The following is a 19932-nucleotide window of genomic DNA, read 5'->3' as shown; positions in this document are numbered from 1 at the left end:
AATAATAAATAATAATAAAAATAATAAATAATTTTGTCTCCTCTGGTATAAGGGGTAGATAGAGCATATAAGCATTTCGGTGATATTTTGTGTTGAATTTGGGAAAACCAATTGTTGTTTCAGTTGTGTTGAGCTATTGAAAAGGTCTTGGTTTGTTTGTTTTCTCAAAAAAAAAAAAACTCCAAAAGTGTGTGTAAGTGTGTGTCCAAAAGTATTTTGCTTAAAAATCAACATTTCTAAAGGGGTTACAATACTTTTGTCAGTGACTGTATATCTATTTATGGTATTTTTTGCATAAACCTGTAACTTTATTCATGTCTTCATATTCTATAAAAAAAATTATTGTGTGTGAAAGGTGGCATTTAAATATGAAAGAAGTAGCATAATCATTAGATCCTGCAGCAAAGTTTTTTGCCATTTGTAACAGCAGGGCTACACCAGGCAAGAGTCCGCCGAGTGTATGCTGCTGCAGCTACATGCTTTAGTTCCACTGTAATCCACTGTAAGTAAGTCACTGCTCCACTCCCCTCCCGCCCACACACACATCTTCACTGTCATCACTCACATACATTACATACAGTACTCTGCTTGCAATAGTAAGTCCCTGGCCCCCCCTACATACACAGCACATTATTTCATCAGGAAGCTTCTCCAACACACATCCCCAACATACTTACAGCACACTGCCCCCCCCTCAATACACAGCACATTGTCTCATGAGGCTTCTCCAACACACATATTGCACACTGCCCTCTCCCCACATACACAGCACACTATCCCATCTCCCCTGTCATCCCCCAACACACACACCAAGACCCTGGCAGTTGGGTTAGCCCCTTGAGCCGTGGATCTGCCCAAGGTTTCTTCCTTGGTAAGGGAGTTTTTCCTTGCCCCTGTTGCTCTTGGTGCTCCTTGTTGGTGCCCCCACCCAATCCCAATCCTCCCCCACCTTTTTATGCAGCCCTTGCCACTTAATCTACTAAACCCCTCTTCTACTGCACTTTTTACCCCCCATTAATGCACAAATAGGCTGACACCAGACATAATTTCACTGCATTTCTTACTTCCAGTAACTATATGCATGTGACAATAAACTTCCTTGTATCCTTGTATCCTTGTATCCATGGAACTGGCTGTACACACCGACAAGTCTGTGCTTTCAAAAAAGTAGACCAATCTTCTAAAACTGTATGTTCTGCAAACGGAACACTTCAATTATGCACCCGATGTAGCTCGGCTGCAAGACCCAACATTTGGCACTTGTAGCACAATCATCAAAACTACTAAATCATATAGGCCTGCTTATTATCTTGGTGTGCATAAATACAGTGGACCCTCATTGGATTTACTCATTTTAAAACAATTCTTAAACACACTTTCTGCAAAACATTTAACATAGTTCTCTCCAAGCAGCGAAGATGCGAACAATCCAATATGTTTCTAGCTTTTCTTATTATTTTGCATCCTTCATCTGCCATGGGAGTCTGGTAAAAAGTTTAGAAATTTGACATAGGCTACTGATTTGGGACAATCCCATGATTACTTTCATGAAGTTTTGTATCTGCATCTTGAGAGTTCTAGCTCCACCAACGGGTCAAAGTTATATGTGCATTTATGCCTGTATGCCCGACCGTTTTTTTGCCATATTGTATTTTCCACCATATTGTATTTTATTACAAACAAGGGTTTCACAAGTCACACATTTGTCCAATCTTGACTAAATTTGGCGCACATGATCATCAGACCAAGCCTTACAAAAGTTATTGGATGAGTTTTTCATATCCGAAAGCTTTTGCCTGTCATAGTCACACAGCCACAGCCAATCAATACCAGTGGCAACACAGGCAAGGCTGAAACAGGATGTGAGCTCATATCTCTGTAACGCTTGCATGCAGATCCAACATAGACTTGGGATGCCATTGAGAGGATGTAGGGAAATTGGTGTCATTTGACCTCTAGGGTGCGTTGCAATTAGTAAAAATGCATTTTGCATAATGACAGTTGATGTGTTTGTTTAATTAACTTCTAAAACTTAATTCTTATGTCTGGTATAGTACTGTGGGAGATCCCAAGGCAGACACATGTAAACTTGTGATGTCAACTTAATTGATTCGGCTGCCATATTGGATTTTGACAAAAACAAAAAAAAGTAGATCTTTCATTCTTCAAAAAATTTAAGAGATGGGGTCTGTGTTTGGATTGAGAAGAAAGGAGGACAAAGAAAATGTGATACAGGGTTTCCTTAATTCTCCACATATTCTACACTCTGCTTTAGTAGGCTATTGTCAAGTATTGTTGAAGATGTCAAGTATTGAGACCAAGATGTGTGAAGGCTTAAGAACTATATGGCAGAACGATTTTGGTGGACTCACGGCAAGATGTTATTTCAAATGTAGGAAGGGCTACAAGAGATGCTTGGAATAAACTCATCCACTATAAAATTGTTCATAGATATTATTTTACTCCTAATAAATTATTTAAAATGGGGTTAACCAAGGACAATAAATGCTGGAAGGGTAACAGGGAAGTGGGTACATTTCTCCATGCTCTGTGGGATTATCCCTTAATAAAGCCTTTTTGGAAGGTAGTGCTCCAAAAGTTTGAAAGTTGGCTCAGACAACTTCTGCCAGAATCCCCACAACTATGCTTGTTGGGGGATACATCTCAAATGCTACCTTGCTAAGTCAGAAGCTGGTGTAATGGTGACAGGTTTCATGGTAGCAGCTAGAATTATTCTGCATAAGTGGAAGAGCCCACATAGACCAGAGGTTGCAGAATGGCTCAAACTTATGACAGAGACAGCCGCTTTTGAACTGATGATTGGGAGGGTGCAGAATAATCCAAGCAGAAATAGCCAAGCATGCTGTATTTTGATTACAGCATTGGTACAAAAGATATTAGGGAATGTAATGAATAAGTGTATGTGTGTTATAAGTGTATAATTGTGTGTGTGGAAATGAGGAAAGGGGTGCTGCGAGGGTGAATGTGAGCTGCCTTTAAGTTTTTTTTTTTTTTTTTTGTTCTATGTTTGTTTTTGTTTTGTCTCTTTCCCTCAGGTATGGGATGTTTTGTTGTATGCCTGTGATTTAATGTTAATGTGAAATTGTAAAATTAATAAAAACTTTAATGTCAAAAAAGTTTGACATTTTATTTTCTACAGTGTTTGACCATGATTCACAGCCAATCGAAATCGGCTGCAAAGCCGCCAAATAGGAAGTAGCATTATATCTCTGTCAATCTTGACATGAAACTCGCTGTGAGTGCTTCTAGTCTGACGTAATACGATTGAGTTTCCAAGTGTGTGATGTTTTGTAAAAGGTTCATATAAAGCCAATCATCATAACTTCATCATAATCATCACAACTTGTTATTACTTACATTTAGTGAAGGAGTTCACAAACACAAGACATTATACATGAAAGTATAACCAGCTGTGTTGTAATTGTCTTAACCCACTGCAGCCAGCAGTTGACTACAGTGATGTTCCCAGTCACATTCCTGTGTGCGACCTGACACACCTGATTTGGGACCATGGGGCTTCATCTGGAACTTTCAGAGTGTTACTGGTGCAATGTTAATTATGAGCGAGTAGTCATAATTGAAGTTTTATTTGATTTCTGTCAATCCTTTACCTTTCTCTTCATGTTCTTCCTTACGGAAACCCAACAGCCTCTTAAGCCAGTCATGGCACTGGATTTCATAGTGGTCTATCAGTCATACAGGATCCTCAGCATTTTCCTCTCTTCTTTTTTTATAGAACACTGCTTCAGGTACTGCTGCCACCCACGTCCTGGATTTAACATGAAAAATTACATAGTTTTTACCATTGTAAGCATGGCTAGAACCTGCTAAAGTACAAACTTATCCTATTCCATTCACATTGACCATGAACCTGATATGAAGGTCTGTAGAACAAAGAGAAATCATGAAAAAAGTTGGTCAGTGTTTATCTCAGAAAGACAGTAAAGTGCACACATTTACTTTATTCATTTGTTTGACTTTGTCTGTTTCAATGTGCCATACACATTATTTGTAGGTTGAGATGTCTGAGAATTAAACCCCACTACTTTTAAACAGATTGCTTGGTCATCAGATCCAACAAATAACCATTGGAAATCCAAAGCGATCCAAATCGATTTTTGTCTCTGCAAGACAACATAATATGACCGCTAGGACTAGACCCACTTATATGAAAAACCTTTATATAAAGTTCTGGGGACAAATCCAAAGTCCATATGCCATTAACCATTTGTTTCAGTTATATATTAGCCTGGGTGAACCCAGACGAGGTAAAGGTAAACTGTAAGGTTGGTAGCAGCAGAAGGCACACTATTGAGTAATGTTTTGAAGGTGTACTTTCAAAGGTGCGTGTTTCAACCGATACAGGGGAAAAAATGCCTCTGCACACAATTGTTAAAGAATGTGTTTGTGTTGTATGTATGCTGCTGCTGAGACCTTGAATTTCCCCTGGGGATCAATAAAGTATCTATCTATCTATCTATCTCTATCTGGACAGGCCTAACAAATCAGAGCAACAAAATGGCCTACCGCAAATCCTGCAGAGAACATTCACAACATCCTTCTTCTTGACAAATGCCTTAATTGCCTTAATTTTTATGGTATAATATTAACAGCATATACAGTACCCTCCAGAATTATTGGCACCTTTGGTAAAGTTGACTAAAACAGGTATAAAAAATAATCTTTTGATGATTCATTGTACTCTCACAATGAAAAAATGAGGAAAAATCCGCCCTTAAAGGAAAGCAAATTTATTCTGAGAAAAAGGAAAATCTCCTAAAGAAATAAATATTTCTAACGAAAACACGGTGCTCACAATTATTGGCACCTTTAGAAAAATAAATAAAAAAAACTAACAGAAGTGTTTTCCTAAATATCTAATTTCAACTTATTTAAGTTAAACTTCTGTAAACTTTCAGACGTAGTTCATGACTTTCTTTTTCACTAAAGTATGAAAATAAAGTGACAGAGACTAAATCATCTAGTCATTTTTCAACATTGGAAAGAAAAAAGAGTACACTAAATTTAAATGTTGCAATTTGTAAGACAGGGAATATCTATAAAAAACTATAATTTGTTGAAAATGCCTATATTACAGTTAAAACAATGATTGAAAGGTTCTAATCAACTGGAAATTTGACAAACATGCTTGGACAAAGACCCATGGTTATCTTGCCCCCACGTACAGTAGGATGGTAAGGTAATGGTAAAAATTCCACAAAAACCACTGTTGGAGAGTTACAGAAAAAGCTATCATCTTGGGGTCACCTAGTCCACCCAAAAATCTTCAAAAGTCCAGTCATTTAATTGCCAATGTAAATGGCAGGAGTTGAATGGTAGTGACTTTGTCTGGAAGTGTGGTCTATTGTCAGATGAAATGATGGCTAGAAACACTTAGAAACACTAGGTGTGTTTGGCGTACATAGAAGAATGACTATACTGAAAAGAACCCCATGCCTAATGGGGCTTATGGTGGAGGTGCTGTGCTATTGTGGGGCTGTTTTTATTCATAGAGTGAGAGAGGGGCACCTTCACCCAGATTCGGTGTGGCTTCAGCAAAATCAGCAGACCAGCTCATTGCATTTGAAAGCAGAATATAGGCTATTCATTTTTTGATTATGAAACATAATATTACATACTTTGCAAAGTATTTATTCAATCACATTTGTCTGGGTGGTTAATGACAGTTTTGTCTGTGGTGTGGCAAACTCAGAACATTTTACTTTTACTACCACAAAGTAAACGACATCATTATACTGTAGACAATAGTTACTTCCCTTACTGCCATCAAAATAACCCTGGCATCGGTCCTGACGCTTTCTTTTTTCCCTCACTGACCCAGCTGTTGAGGAGTTCCCATTGGGTATGAGGGTGCCTGAGATGTTGATGGCTCTGCTCACAGGTGGATGCTGGATCTATGGAAACACATTCACAGATGCAGACATTATATTAGATACGTATGGTATCTGCTTATGCAAAAATAAAGTTCAATTTGAAAAGATGTCGTTTTTAATAATTGGTTGCCTTCATATGCCACAGTAATCCTTTGCCTCTGTGTGTCCAGAACATCTGGTAAATGCACATTAACTATGTTGAACTGGCTCTAAGATGTTACCCTTATTGTTACTTTAGATCCCAATAACACTTGCACAAAAGCAACAAAAGAAAGCAATTTGGCTCCCCCTTGTGGTTATGTCCATGCTCTGAATATTGCTCTGTCATGTTTTACAAAATTCGCTATGTTCTTTGACCTATGAAGCCTGTTCTTATGTTGCCTAAGCATATCCCTATCACTGGACTGGATCTGTGAAAATAGTATACTTCTGTTTTCTTGTGAGGAACACCTTCGGCTATATTTTCTGTTTTCAGCTCATTCAGGACACATTTATTATCTGATACAAACAAACTATTCTCCATTACAACATTGATTACAATATATATTTCAGTTGCTATATTGATTACAATATACATTTCAGTTGCTGCACATCACATCCTGTTGTACATTACATTCCTGTGTCTTTGCTTAGCTACAGATGGCACCACCACGTATGTCACACAATCAGCCAACTGTATTCCAAACTAAAACAAAGCAAAAAAAAAAAAAAACAATTTGTACAAAATGTTCCTGATTTTTCAACCGACAATCCTCCTCTCAGGATTGTGCTGTAGGGTTTAAGGACAGGGCCATAAATAAATGGAACATGACTGGAATTAAAGCCTGGTTTCAGTGTGTAAGACTGTTGAGTAGTGTGTCCAGTCGCTTGGGTTGGAAAGCATGTGCAGTTGCCCAGTGGACTGTACATATGTTGAAAGCTTGTGTCTGGCCACACCATCATACATGCCACCATGAGAGAGCACTGGATAATAATAGATGTGTTGATCCAGATTGAGTATAGTTGTGCCATTTATCTGAGCTGTCATGGCCTCGGGGAGTGCTTTAATTTGGAAGGAAAATGTTTTCTTTATCTCACATCGGCATTTGTACAGTTTGTACCAAACAAAGACTAGTTTATTCCGGTGTGTGTTTTCTTTTTTCATATACATTTACAGTAAGGGTGGCCTTTGCATACAGCTTCTGCTTTTGGCCTTATACCGGATGATGTTAATGCTTTGCGTTGCAAATGCCACTACTTTTATTTCTTCCTCTTTTGTAGTTATCTTTTGGATTGGTTATTATTTTGGTTTTGCAAAAATTATTCTCTGTGTCGGATGAGAATATCTATATCTGAATATCTATGTAGGGATTACTCCAACATCATTTTCTTCTATGATTCATTTCCTCAAGTTAGATATAATAAAGAATTAAGCAAATTGAATGTTTTCTCAACCAAGTATTACAACATTATAATTAAATATCTGGACATAGTGCTCACAATTTCTAGTCTATTTTGTAATATCTTCCAGTATTGCATAATTCCTATGGGATAGAACAAGAATGTTGATCAATACATGATCAATAATTCATTCCAGTCCCATGAAAAGCTAAAACAGAAGTTGTATAGTTTTGTATGAGATGGACTGGATGGACTGTGGACTTTGGCAAGAGATCATGGACTTGTCAACACCTGCAGTCAGAGTGAAACTTGACAAATGATGGGGATGCAATATGTTGTGCTGGCCTCTCTCTTGAGATGCCACTTGACATGCAATCATGTGCTGTGTGGAGTGGACAAAGTGTTTGTCTTTGCAATTTAATATGATACACTTAAAAAGCTGAAGTTATCAGTAACTCAGAGGTATTTTTTTTACCATAAGAGTTTTTAGTTTGGTGTTATTTCTTGGAAAGTTTTAGATGTGTTAGGAAGTTTTGTTTAGATCATTTTTATAGTGGCTATTCACTACATTCATTATTAATCAATCCAGTAAGTGTTTGCTGATACCACACTTCAGATACAGTTAGACATGTGTGTCTGTTTAGAAACCAGAGTATGGTATGTTACTTCAGCAGACAGTGTGCTCCTTGGCAACAGTTGCCATGCAACAGGGCAACAGTCCATTCCTTCATTGGGTTATTTCACATTATAAGAATGTCTCATTTTGTTCATTACATATTATGGTTGATTGAAAAAGACTATCAATAGGATGAGTTTTTCAGAGCAGTCAGTACAACCTTCCCTCCTCCTGTCCCTGTGCATTTGAGAGGCCAGTGGCTTAACTGCAGAGTTCATCTCTCTACACCTCCCAGTATGGCTCCTATAGTGGACACTTCTATTTGCAACCCAACCAAGGTTCCAGTGTGCAGCATCTATCATTTGTAGGCTAGACAAAGAACGGGCAAAAGAGCTCCCACCAGCTGGTCTGGCTTCTTTGGTTAAAGTTTATGTCACTAAAGCAGCTGTTTGGCTTTGGGTTTCTCAGCAGTGGCACCCTGCATCACGTTTTTGTTTTGTTTTTGCATCAAGTCTTGATCTGTCTGCATATTTATATATTTTGTTATGAATTTCACAATCCATACCTTTGTTATGTTGAATGTGTGCAAGGTTTGTCATTGTGTGCTTACGCATGTACTTTGGAGCTACTGGACCAGGGAATCTGCAGGCATTCACTGTCACAGACTTTGTCTGAAAATGACAATAATAGTGTTTGTTGCATTGACTTACCTCATGAATGGAAGTTGACAGACCGTAATGTCAAAGGTTTTTACATAATATTACACAGTCATTTCACATGCTCTCCAGGCATGCATGCTCAAAATGTTATGGCTGGCAGAAATGTGTACTCCTCATTGTGTCTGATGTCTGTTCAGCATCGTACTGTCTGCTTGAAAGGTTGTGGAGTAATTATTCCTTTACTTTCTTTGTTAAGACATTGACTTCTGATACCTTAAAGTGCCTAGACTGGAGTCTGGACCAAGTCCAGAGTATGTTTGACTGGGTAGATCGATTAGCATCATCCCTTATTCTGCCCGGTACGAAAGCTGAGATATTAAAGCTAAGATGGTCTTCTCATAGACACTGGGGAATCTTCTTGTGAACTTCTGTGTTTGCTGATTGATCAGCATTGCCTGACAAGTCTGTGGTGGTGAATTTACCATCACCTCATTATAGTCCTGGAGCTACTGTGAGAAAACTGGTACTCATTTCATGTTTCTAAATGCGTTTAGTAGAAACACTGGAAATAAATCTTTAATAGTTATTACAGTAAGAGACCAATGAAACAAATAACTAATTGTCCAAAAACAATTCCTTTTGCACAAAAGATACATAATGTACCCTACACATTATCATTGGTGGTTGGTAGCCATGTCAACATTTCTGGATGTTTGTAACTTTTAGCTCGATGACTTGATAGGCTAAACATGTTTTGCTTGTTCATGAATTCGGAATCGGTCAGAATTTCATGCAGTTGAGCAACTGCATATCTGCTGCAGACAGTATTGAGACAGTGCCACATGTGATGGACGGAAGACATGAATTGTTAACCTCACATGTTTTTCCTTGAGAGAGAGAGAGAGAGAGAGAGAGTGTGTGTGTGTGTGTGTGTGTGTGTGTGTGTGTGTGTGTGTGTGTGTGTGTGAGAGAGAGAAAGAGACAGAAAGAGAGAGAACGTCTCCAACTCCAACTGAGTGGGATAACAATCACTGACAGTTTGATGACAATGTGAGCAGAAATCTCACTTTACAGATGCAGTGGCATGGATGTTTAATTTGGGATTTAATGTAATTTAATGTTTTGGATGTTGTGGAGACTTTTATGACTCAGCAGAGACACTATTACACAGGGACTTGACACCATTTTTTGCTATGTCACAATTTCGTTTCTAGGGCCAACAATTATTTCCAGAATATTCTTTCACAAGCACAGCACATCACAAGTCAGCCTGCTGATCTCCTTCAAAACGTAATTTTCTGCCATTCTTCTTCACCGATCTTATGGGTGGAAACAGTTACATTTCACAAGAGATGACATACCTTCATTTGTCTGATATGTCAACGAATGGTACAGTATATTTGTGTGTGCGAGACCTTCCCCTGATCTCTTTGGGAGCGACCATGCATGCGTGCCTAAGCTTGTTGCCTCTGTAACGTTTACGCTGTGCCATAGCTATGGACTGCATATCCCCTGGCATGTTATTTAAGTTACTGCTATGTGGGCACTCAGCATGTATAGCGCATGAGAGAGAGAGAGAGAGAGAGAGAGAGAGAGAGAGAGAGAGAGAGAGAGAGAGAGAGAGAGAGAGATTACCAGTCCAGTGTTTAGTGCTACTGACATGTATGCCATGGGCACAGTTTATCTCTCTGATTACATTTTAAAGTAGCCCTCTAACTTTGGACATGTCACCCAAGCCTTTATTTGATTATTTCCATGGCTTCCATGTTATCTGTTGTGGAGGGACATGCATGAAGTGCCTGTGTCCTCAGTGTCCTGCTCCTCATGTGTGCTAAGAATACTCATGGTCAAGGTGCCTTTTTAATCACACAGAGAGTACACCTGCAAAGTCAGCATATGTGGAGTTTATCTCTGTCCTTTTGGTTTACTATTCATTTTAGTCTTATTATGACCGCCGCGCAGCGAAGCCCGCTAGACTGGACCCCCCGAAAGGAGGGTAGTGCAGACACAGTTCTCTGTGAATATCTTGAGAACTGTAGGGCCTAGGATGACCATTTTTCCGTATGTTTGCCTCCAGGGGTCATGTTAACCCATTTCATGTGCACACATGTGCACAAACAGATACACACGCACACACATACATTCACAGTAATCATATGTATGACACATACTCACACAGTAGACATATGTACGCATGCATGCACAGGCACATACGCAGGCACACACATGAGCACGCACACACACACACACACACACACACACACACACACACACACACACACACACACACACACACACACACACACACATAACATAAACATGTACATGCACACATGCACACAATTCAAGAATTTCTCAGAATTATGAACAGGCAAGATGGAGGTGGGGTTGTATAAAATGAATTTTACATGTGAAATCTATGAACTAATCATGTTTTGGTACTTGTTGTCTAGCAGATACCAGTGAGAATTGAGTGTGGATAATGCAATTTAGTGAGACAGTTAGAATCATATATAGGCCTTTCAGCGTGATTTATTTTTGTGGGAAAAAATGTGCTAGACTGGGCGGCGGTCATATTTTGTACCGCTCTGCGGTACATCTAGTTCCTATGTAGTTAGATCTGTAAATACAAAGTATGCTCTTCGTGTACAGGATGTTTATTGTACAAGTCTACTGACATAGATACAACTCATGCATGTCCTTTATTTTCTGGGTGTTGAGATGTTGAAATGTAATGTGTTGCAGGGAATGAGACATAATTTGCACATAGCATTTCAGTCATGTCAAGTCTTTAAATTTCCATGACTCACATGCTTACATGAATCACAAGTTTAATCACATATAACAAATCTGTCTATGAATGGCACATATGTTATGTCCATACATAAAATTGCATAATTCCTTACGCCTAATATAACTGCATTTGACATACTGCTCACAGACGTACATCTTTCCACGCCAATAATGGCTCAGAAGATCTCTTAAAACTTTTCAGACTGAAGCACTTTTCAGACACTGGATAGCGCAGTGAAGACATCCTTCATGTTTCAACATCAAAATCCCTTGAAATGGTGCAAATCTGACTGATGACACCCTGTGCATCTGAGACTGCAGGGTCCCCTTGGAAAATGAGCTGATGGCATGAAGGACCCCTCTAGCATCAGCAGACAGCTGTGGCCACGTACCTCCGATTCCGCTTAGCAGGGCTCCCTGCAGGGGCTTGCAGCAACTGGAGACGGGCTGGAATGACGGTGAGTTCATGGGGCAGGGCATTCCTCCATAAGCTAGTTAATATGGAGGAGAAGATTACCATTGTCAGGCAGCTGTGTCAGGGTTACGTGAACGTTTTGTACAAATTCCTGCCTAATGGACTGGTGAGTTTAGTCTCAAAACCTGTTCTATAAATAATCTCTATAGGGGGAGACTGGAGGGTGTCTGTGTTTGGGGATGGGGATGGGGAAGGGGTTGGGGGGAATGTGTGTGTGTGTGGGGGACTGGTTTATAAAGCCCTCACCCAAGGAGGTCCTCTTCACTTCCACTTTCACTGACCCGAGTGACAGAAGGACCTCCAGCATCTTTGAGCCGCCTCCTCCGCCTCCGTCACTTCGATGTCTGAGAAGCGCCTTCAGGTCAACATGATGCAGCAGCCCACCTGGGACCCCTTCCGCGACTGGCAGCAGGGCAGCCGCCTCTTCGACCAGGCCTTCGGCATGCCCTTTTCCCCCGAGGACTTCCCCCAGTGGACCAACTCCCACTGGCCCGGCTACTTGAGGCCCCCTGGCTCCATGTACAACAACAACTTCTTCTCCCAGGGGCCCTACGCCCGCTCCCTGTCCCGCCAGATGAGCAGTGGCATGTCCGAGATGAGACAGACACGCGACCACTGGAGGGTCTGCCTGGACACCAACCAGTTCTCTCCCGAGGAGCTGGTAGTCAGAACCAAGGATGGGATGGTCGAGATCATCGGTGAGTGATGACAGACTTACATGACTAAGAGGAAGAGTTCTTTAGTGACTCTTCGAAACTTTTCAAATGCTTTGCTGAGACTCTGGATTGGATTCTACTTTGTTTATTCAGTGAAGTGGCATATAAGTTAAATGTAATGTAAAGGTTTTATTTAGAACCTAAATGCATGCTTTACAGTTTAATCACTTTATTTCCTATTGTCTCCTACTACAACCCATTATGATGTAACTTCAGAATCAGATTACACGCATGAACCGGACCATTTATCTTCTTTCTTTCTTTAGGGCAACATGAGGAGAGAAGGGATGACCATGGATTCATCAGCAGGAGTTTCACTAGGAAATACACGTGAGTGGATCATTTCTTTTAAAAACTGTCTACAATCTACTACATCCTAGCACATGTTTATTGAATTTCAATAAAGCATTTGAATAGGCACTTGAATAGGGAATTGTGTTTACCTACTGGCCAATGACACCCTCTCTTGTTGATGCAGTCTGCCCCCTACTGTTGACTCTGAGAAGGTCACCTCCTCTCTCTCACCTGAGGGTGTGCTGACCATTGAGGCTCCTCTTCCTAAGCCTGCTCTGCAAGCAGGCGAGGTGTCCATCCCCGTCTCCAAGATGAAGAAATAAACAGGAATCACCAGGCCACATTGGAGAGGAGCCATCGTTCGACCCCATGATCCAGCTGCTGACACACATCTACCCAGCTCACTAGCCGAGCTTTTGGTTCCTTATTTTTACATTTTGGTATGCAATGTTGTTTTTTTTCCTGTCCAGGTTGTCATCATTAGCTGTTTAAAATTTTTTTAGACCATTGTTTTATAACGGCTATGAAAGCAATCAGTGAGAAGTAAATCAAGCATATACGTAACCAGTTTGTTATCTAATCGAGTGAAATGAGTGATACATTGTACAAAACCAGTGTCTGTACTGAAATGCTTCAAAACAGCAAACTAGAAACTAATAAAAATCTGTTTTAGAAGTTCAGAGTAAAGTGAAGTTTTATTTTGCAAAATACCAATGTTGATGTCAAAGATGAAGAGAGAAATAGAGTATGATAAATACAAATACACCCAATACTAAAGAGAAGAAAAAGAGAGAGACTTGAAGGGCTGAACCTCCATTATCATTCAAATTCCTTTGCCTCCTGCATCTCAGCATTCTGCTTTCCTCGTCACATGCACTCTCTCCTCCCCTCTTAGCTGCTGTCATACTTCCCAGTAAGAACTGTACTTTGGGGCATTGTAATGGACTATGGTTGCTAATCGGACAAGCTGTGTTTGCCCGGGGCTGTGATAAATTTGCAGAAACAAAACAAGAACTCTCTGACTTAGAACTCTCTAATGTATCACACAGTTACTCTCAGTTCACAACAAAACCAGGATGTTCCACTTTCATTCTGCCTCGCCTTTCAAGTACTTAAATTCTGCTGGAGTCTGCGGCACTGGCATTAGCCTATCAAAATCAATACAGTGCCAGCGTTAATTGTAGCTGATATACGCCATAATGTTGCAGTGGCTCAGTGGTCGGGTGCTGGCGGGTCACTCCTTGGCAAGGCACATCCTCTGGACAAGTAAATGGTAGATTGGGACTGCTTGTCGAAACGATGCTGAGGGACTACCCTGAAGCCACTGTGAGTCTGCCAGGTACAGGTTATTTATAGAAGGTCTGCTGTATTTTTAGGAACAATTTTGACAGTTCCCTCGGGAATGTTTCTTTTTAAGTGCTTTTTATGTAGGGGATTATATAACCTGTGTTCATAATTCATACAAGACTGGGAGGATTTGGCTGTTCAATTGGTGAGACTAAATATTTATGGAACTAATTTTACATTGTAAGGGACCTGATTAAATACAAATGCCCTTTCAAAACTTTCCTCCAAATCTGTTTAAAAAAGAAAATGTAACAATTGTGATATCCCTAGTTGCCACAGACACCTGCCTGCATATTCAGAATTCAATTTTCAAAAAACACACGCAAATCCAAACATTCATCTTTCAAGTGTAGCTTAGATTGATGAGACATAAAACAATCCCTGTGTCATGGTGCAGATCTGCTTGCAACAACACAGAAAGTACCGTGTATTCTGCCCCCCATTGGTAATAGGTGGCATTGCTATTCTTGACGCCATGATTGGTGCCACATCATGTCCTGGACGCAGGATGTGTACAGCAAAACAGAGTCATGGATAAAATGTTTGAATGGCTTGATAAAACAAACACACATACATAAATAAATAAATAAATAAATAAATAAATAAGAATGACAGAAAGAAGAGTTAACACAGAGAGGATAGAAATGGTCCATTTCCTTAGGCTAATTTCCAACAGCTAATGCGACTATCCATCTACTCCATTTAACCTTATCTCACCAAGGTCCCTGCTCTCTAGGAAACCTGGAGGTCAGTAGATTAACTCTTTGTTGGTTCGCCCTTCCCCGGCTCTCAGTGATTGGAGCCTCGGTGATGCTTTGACGGTCACTACAGGAAGGAGGTGCCTCAGTGTCAGTCACCACAAGGAGAATGCATTAGGAGACAGAGGATGGCTGAGAAGGGACAAGGACAGATGTGTCCACTCTCAGAATGAAAGGTTAATGTCATCCAATCTTTGGAAGCCATTTAAGAGAATCCACACATCATGGGAGAAGAGCAGTACAGAACATGTAATCTTTGTTTATATGCATGTACTGTATGTATGTATGTATGTGCGTGCATGTGTGTTTGTGTGCGTTTATATATAAGTATAGAAAATGAAATACATTTTTTTTAAGCACCTTTTGTGCATTGTTCCAGGACAAGGTGCTTAACAATGTAAAAGTACAGATATACATTATACATTAATATACCTGGATATAATAATTTAGTTAAAGGTGATGGCTACTCCCAGTGTAATTGCGCTAATACAGTGGGGAAAACCCCAGCTGATATCTTGGTTCCCAGAGGACTGTCTTGCACCAGAGTGCAGGAGAGAGAGATGGGCTACTGAATTCTAATGAAAATCAGATGCGTACATTTCCCTTGTCTCCTTGCAGGTTTTCTGTAGGTGTCTATACTAAGCTGAGGAGTGTGTGTGTGTGTGTGTGTGTGTGTGTGTGTGTGTGTGTGTGTGAAAGTGTGTGTGTAAGATAGGGGGCAGGTGGTGGTGGTGGTGGTGGTGATGTCTCTCACAGCCCTAGCAACAAGCTCACAATTGGTTGTCAGAGCAGCCAAGCTGCGCTGCCATTGGCTGGTCGGCAGAGCCACTGGAAGTGCCGGCATGCTCCTCTCAGTGGGGCTGTGTAGTACACGGCTGGCTGGAGGAAGCACTGCTCGTGAGCCCTGCCGTCCAACAGTTGGCCACCTCAGCCTGCCTGCCAACGCAAGCTCCCACCCCTCATATAAAATAAACAGATGTGCATGAATAATTGATTGCGAGTCTTACTGGACTGTGAATAAAGAGAAAGAGAAAGTGAAGATAGAAAGAGAGAGATGGAAGAAATGGAGAGAGAGAGAGAGAGAGAGAGTAAAAGAGGGAATGACAGAGGCAAAGAGAGATAGAGAGGGTGAGCAAGTGTGTGAGAGAGAGATGATATAAGGAGGTGGGAGAGATAATTTAGAGATGCTAACAGCATCATGCAGCTGGTTGCATCCACTCACCAGCCTCACGCTCTGAGTATGGCTGTTGTGTCAGACTTTGCCTTCTCTTAGACGTGCGGTTAAAAAAAAACTGAGTCGCAATCTGGTCTGGTAACACACATCAGAACCAGGCTGTTGAATCTAGCTGCTTAAATGCACGGGGGAATTGTATTACATAATGAAATGCCTCTCCTGTCGACGCATGCCGCGTCAATAGATTATACACACCTGAGTGTAAACTGAGAGATTAGCAGGACCAGATGGATTATTAGGGTCATGCTGTGAGATTAAGAGCATACGTTGACTGATAGTATAATGTAGGCCAATGGGCAGGTGTAGGTGAAAAAAACAATAATAGCAAAAGCTGTTCTCTCTCTCTCTCTCTCTCTCTCTCCGTTTCACTGTTTCTCTTTGTCTATCTTTCTATCTCACTATACTCTGCAATGCAGCAGGATATGTTGCCAGAGAGAGGATGAGCAAGGAGTGTAGCCAGAGGGTGCAGCCAGCTTCAGACACCACTGAGCAGCTTCCGCTCTGGAAGGAGAGTGGGGGACATTTGGCTCAAGACAAAAAAAAAAAAAACCTTACTGATCACAATGAAAATGGAGATTGTGTATTTGACATTTTAGCACTATAATGTCCCAGTATTATAATTTCCACATTGGATGAAAGTCTTGCTCTGGCCTGGGACAGTAGAACTCACCAGGGGTATGGAGCTTACATGTCTCTAAGAAACCAACCAATCAGGGAGAGCTGAGCTAGACTGCCACTCAGTGGGAACCCATGACGAGGCACACAGCATCCTCGACTGAGATGTTTGGCAAGGCATTATGGGTTATTTATGTCCACATTCTCAGTCATAAAGATGCAGAGAACCCAGTGATGGATTAGGTTGGGATACTACTAGTGCTTTCAACTGAGACTGTGTGTGTGTAGCCTACATGTTAATGGAGATTGTCTTCCATTTTTAAAGGCAGCGTTAAGATTAGTGCAATTGCACAAAATCAGTCAGTAAAGAGTGCTGCTGGTTGTTTCTGAAAGATATTTCCTTTTATAATCCCACTATGGTGAAAATTATATTAAGATTAGCTCCATTCTTGAAACAACAGCCATTACAGACAATTGTTTGTGCATTAGTAACATAAAATTGTGATAGCAACATAGCCTATTTATGAAAAAGGTATCTTATCTTTTGTTGTTGTTTTGTTGAACTGATTGCAGTGTTTCATAAAGCCTGCATGCATGGAGTCTCTTGATTTTTTTTCAGTCTGATGTAACCAGAATGAATTATTGAGAAGAGATACAGACAGCTCCAGAAAGAGGATTCTATTTCTAACCAGCTCCACACCTGTTCCTTAGCTTTCCCCAGCAAACTTGAAAAGGTGATGGTAGTACCACAGCAGAGGGTATGTCCCCAATTCTAGTCTGTACCCTTATCAAGAGATAATGATTTTAGATCCTATGATCCATATGTATGTATGTATATGTGTGTGTATATACATACACACATATATTTCACTCTACTTTTACATAACAGTGACTAAGTGCCTGGCACGATAGAAAGTCTATGCATTTGACAGCTTCATCAGCCAGGTCACTCTTGCACTCCACGGTGCAGTGTGCAAATCAGTTCCTCTCAGGGGATGTTCTCACAGAACTCTTGTAATTATGTGGGACGTTTTCTATGTGGTGAAAAAAAAAAAACTGAACATGCTGACTGGCCAACTAATCAAATTATTCCACAGTTAGGCCAGGGGAACTCCAGTATGAGTGGTTATTGCAAGGAAGCGTTCAGAGGAGCCTTTTAGAATGCCCTTTGTGCAGTCTGTCTGGCCTATTTCAGCTTGCTGGGTTAAATTCAGAAGCCTTTAAATCTTCTACCTCTAGGCCATGAATGGTGATTAAGGACAGTAGAAGAAAAGTCTCTTGAACTGCATGTACACATAGTTCAGTATCAATTAACGTTGGTTTGATATTCATTCAATGGTGGGTTTTGCTGTTGGTACATAAACATGTATTACTATTCTCATTGCTGGTAGTTTTCTAGTCCAACATTGCTTTAAAGACCTCTCAAGTCTGGATCCTGAATAATCTTTCCCTGTATTAACTGCTATTACAAAATAATGCACTTTTATAGCCTTCCATATACTTAATTTAGTGATGACTCCTTTTTTAAGACATGTCTATCCTGTATGTAACTTTATGGTCATTCCCATGTGCGCCCATTTTTATCATAGCAACTGTCTGCAGTGTTTCCCACAGAATTGAATTATATTTGTGGTGGTAGGTTTGCAGAATTAACTTGAATGCAACAGTTTTTAACACATTAGCGCAGCGCGGTTATGATGCTAACAAGATTTAAGCCCAATTTAGTAGAACCTGTAAAAATCATTGTGTGGTGGTCTTGGAATTTCACCATTCTGGGGGCAAGGCCACTTGGCCTTCAGTTGGACATATTTGGTGGGGGGCACAAAGGCCACATGTCAGGGCACCAAGGCCAAAGTTAACTATACAGTAGTAGGCTATAAAAATGATCAAAGTTTTATTTAGCCTATTCACTGCAGTAGACCTGCATCACTGTATGAAACATTACAAAAACATGAAACATGACATATTACATAGAACTGTAAATCATCTGATCATCTAATATTTACAGATATCTAGGCTATATATAACATTTATTTTATATTTGGCCTGTTATAAAATCATGTATTGAACAATTCAACCACAGCTCAGCTTTAAGAAACTCAAATAGCCTAGATGCATGCTTAGCATTTTGTGATCATTAGGCTAAGGCTACTTTCACAAACTCAGTCAGCTGTCCTCTGATTTACCAATATCTAGGCGATATTTGTAACATTTGTTTTGTATTTGGCCCGTTATGAAATCATGTGCAACAATTTAAACACATTGTAAAACTTAAAGCCCAAATTTGGAGACATCCATGCATGTCGAAATTTACTGCAAATTCAAAACTGGATTACTCTGGAACGGCTAACTGTACAGGGGACTGCTTTACACCTTTGTGTTCGGTAAGGTCTGCTGTTTATTCTGATATATGGTTTGTCGTGTGTTAAAAGAAGGGTTCGTGAAGTATTCCACCGAGATGAATGGGTTGGGAGATCATGGGATGCAAAACCTTCAGTAGAATGTATGAATAGCCTACATTGAATTATATTATTTACCTTTCTCGCGAACCGTTCAACTCAGCAATTATCGGGTAACATCGTTTAAAAGCTGAGAAAAAGCTCTTTCATGTGATATTTGTGATGTCTGTGTGATGAATAGGCTACTTCGCGAGTAGTTCAACGGAGATGAATGGGTGAATTTGGACGCACTTTCTTTCTTGCACTGTCACTTTCTCCACTGCGTAAAAGACTAAATTAATTTGCACTGTGAATGCTAAGATTATTTTGACAGGCCACAGGCTAAATAAAAATCGCTATTAGTAGGACGCAAAGCAGAATATTGAAAGGGGGGGGCACCAAGGCCACCGTGGCCTGTAAACCTCTGATTTTCAAAGGGGCCTCACGGCCAACGCAAGAGGCAAACACGTGGCCGCCGTGAAATTCCTACCCTGGTGGTGGTCAATGTTGATATTGTGGTGGGCCGCCACAAATAAGTCAATGTATGGGAAACGCTGGTCTGATTACGAGCTGGGTAAGCCAGTATTACCGTCTCAGAAATTGGTCACTTCATGTGCAAAGCAAAGATCGGCAGCAAATACAAATAAAATACTGCTGCTGATAAACAACATTTGAGAGACAAGACCTGAGGT

The 19932-nt window shown here is 40.4% G+C and overlaps 1 protein-coding gene across 1 annotated transcript; it reads left to right on the top strand.

Annotated features, from left to right (window-relative positions):
• The first annotated feature begins 12118 nt into the window (after positions 1–12118).
• On the top strand, positions 12119–13523 carry LOC125308226 (heat shock protein beta-1-like). The gene is made up of 3 exons (XM_048264584.1): positions 12119–12536; positions 12821–12884; positions 13033–13523. Exons 1-3 carry the CDS (start codon positions 12179–12181, stop codon positions 13169–13171), a joined length of 561 nt encoding a protein of 186 aa, XP_048120541.1. The 5' UTR covers positions 12119–12178; the 3' UTR covers positions 13172–13523.
• Positions 13524–19932: the final 6409 nt, after the last annotated feature.

This window comes from Alosa alosa, chromosome 15 (genome assembly GCF_017589495.1).
Source record: "Alosa alosa isolate M-15738 ecotype Scorff River chromosome 15, AALO_Geno_1.1, whole genome shotgun sequence".
In the NCBI taxonomy this organism is placed as follows: Eukaryota; Metazoa; Chordata; class Actinopteri; order Clupeiformes; family Clupeidae; genus Alosa; species Alosa alosa.
Note: the sequence above shows the minus strand (reverse complement) of the source record. Positions and strands in the feature narration are given on the sequence as shown.

Bases quoted from the DNA above. Each gene is read 5' to 3' on its own strand.
- LOC125308226 (XM_048264584.1), top strand. From the start codon at position 12,179: ATGTCTGAGAAGCGCCTTCAGGTCAACATGATGCAGCAGCCCACCTGG. The intron at 12,537-12,820 runs GTGAGTGATGAC...TTCTTTCTTTAG, and splicing joins TGGGATGGTCGAGATCATCG to GGCAACATGAGGAGAGAAGG. The intron at 12,885-13,032 runs GTGAGTGGATCA...TTGTTGATGCAG, and splicing joins AGTTTCACTAGGAAATACAC to TCTGCCCCCTACTGTTGACT.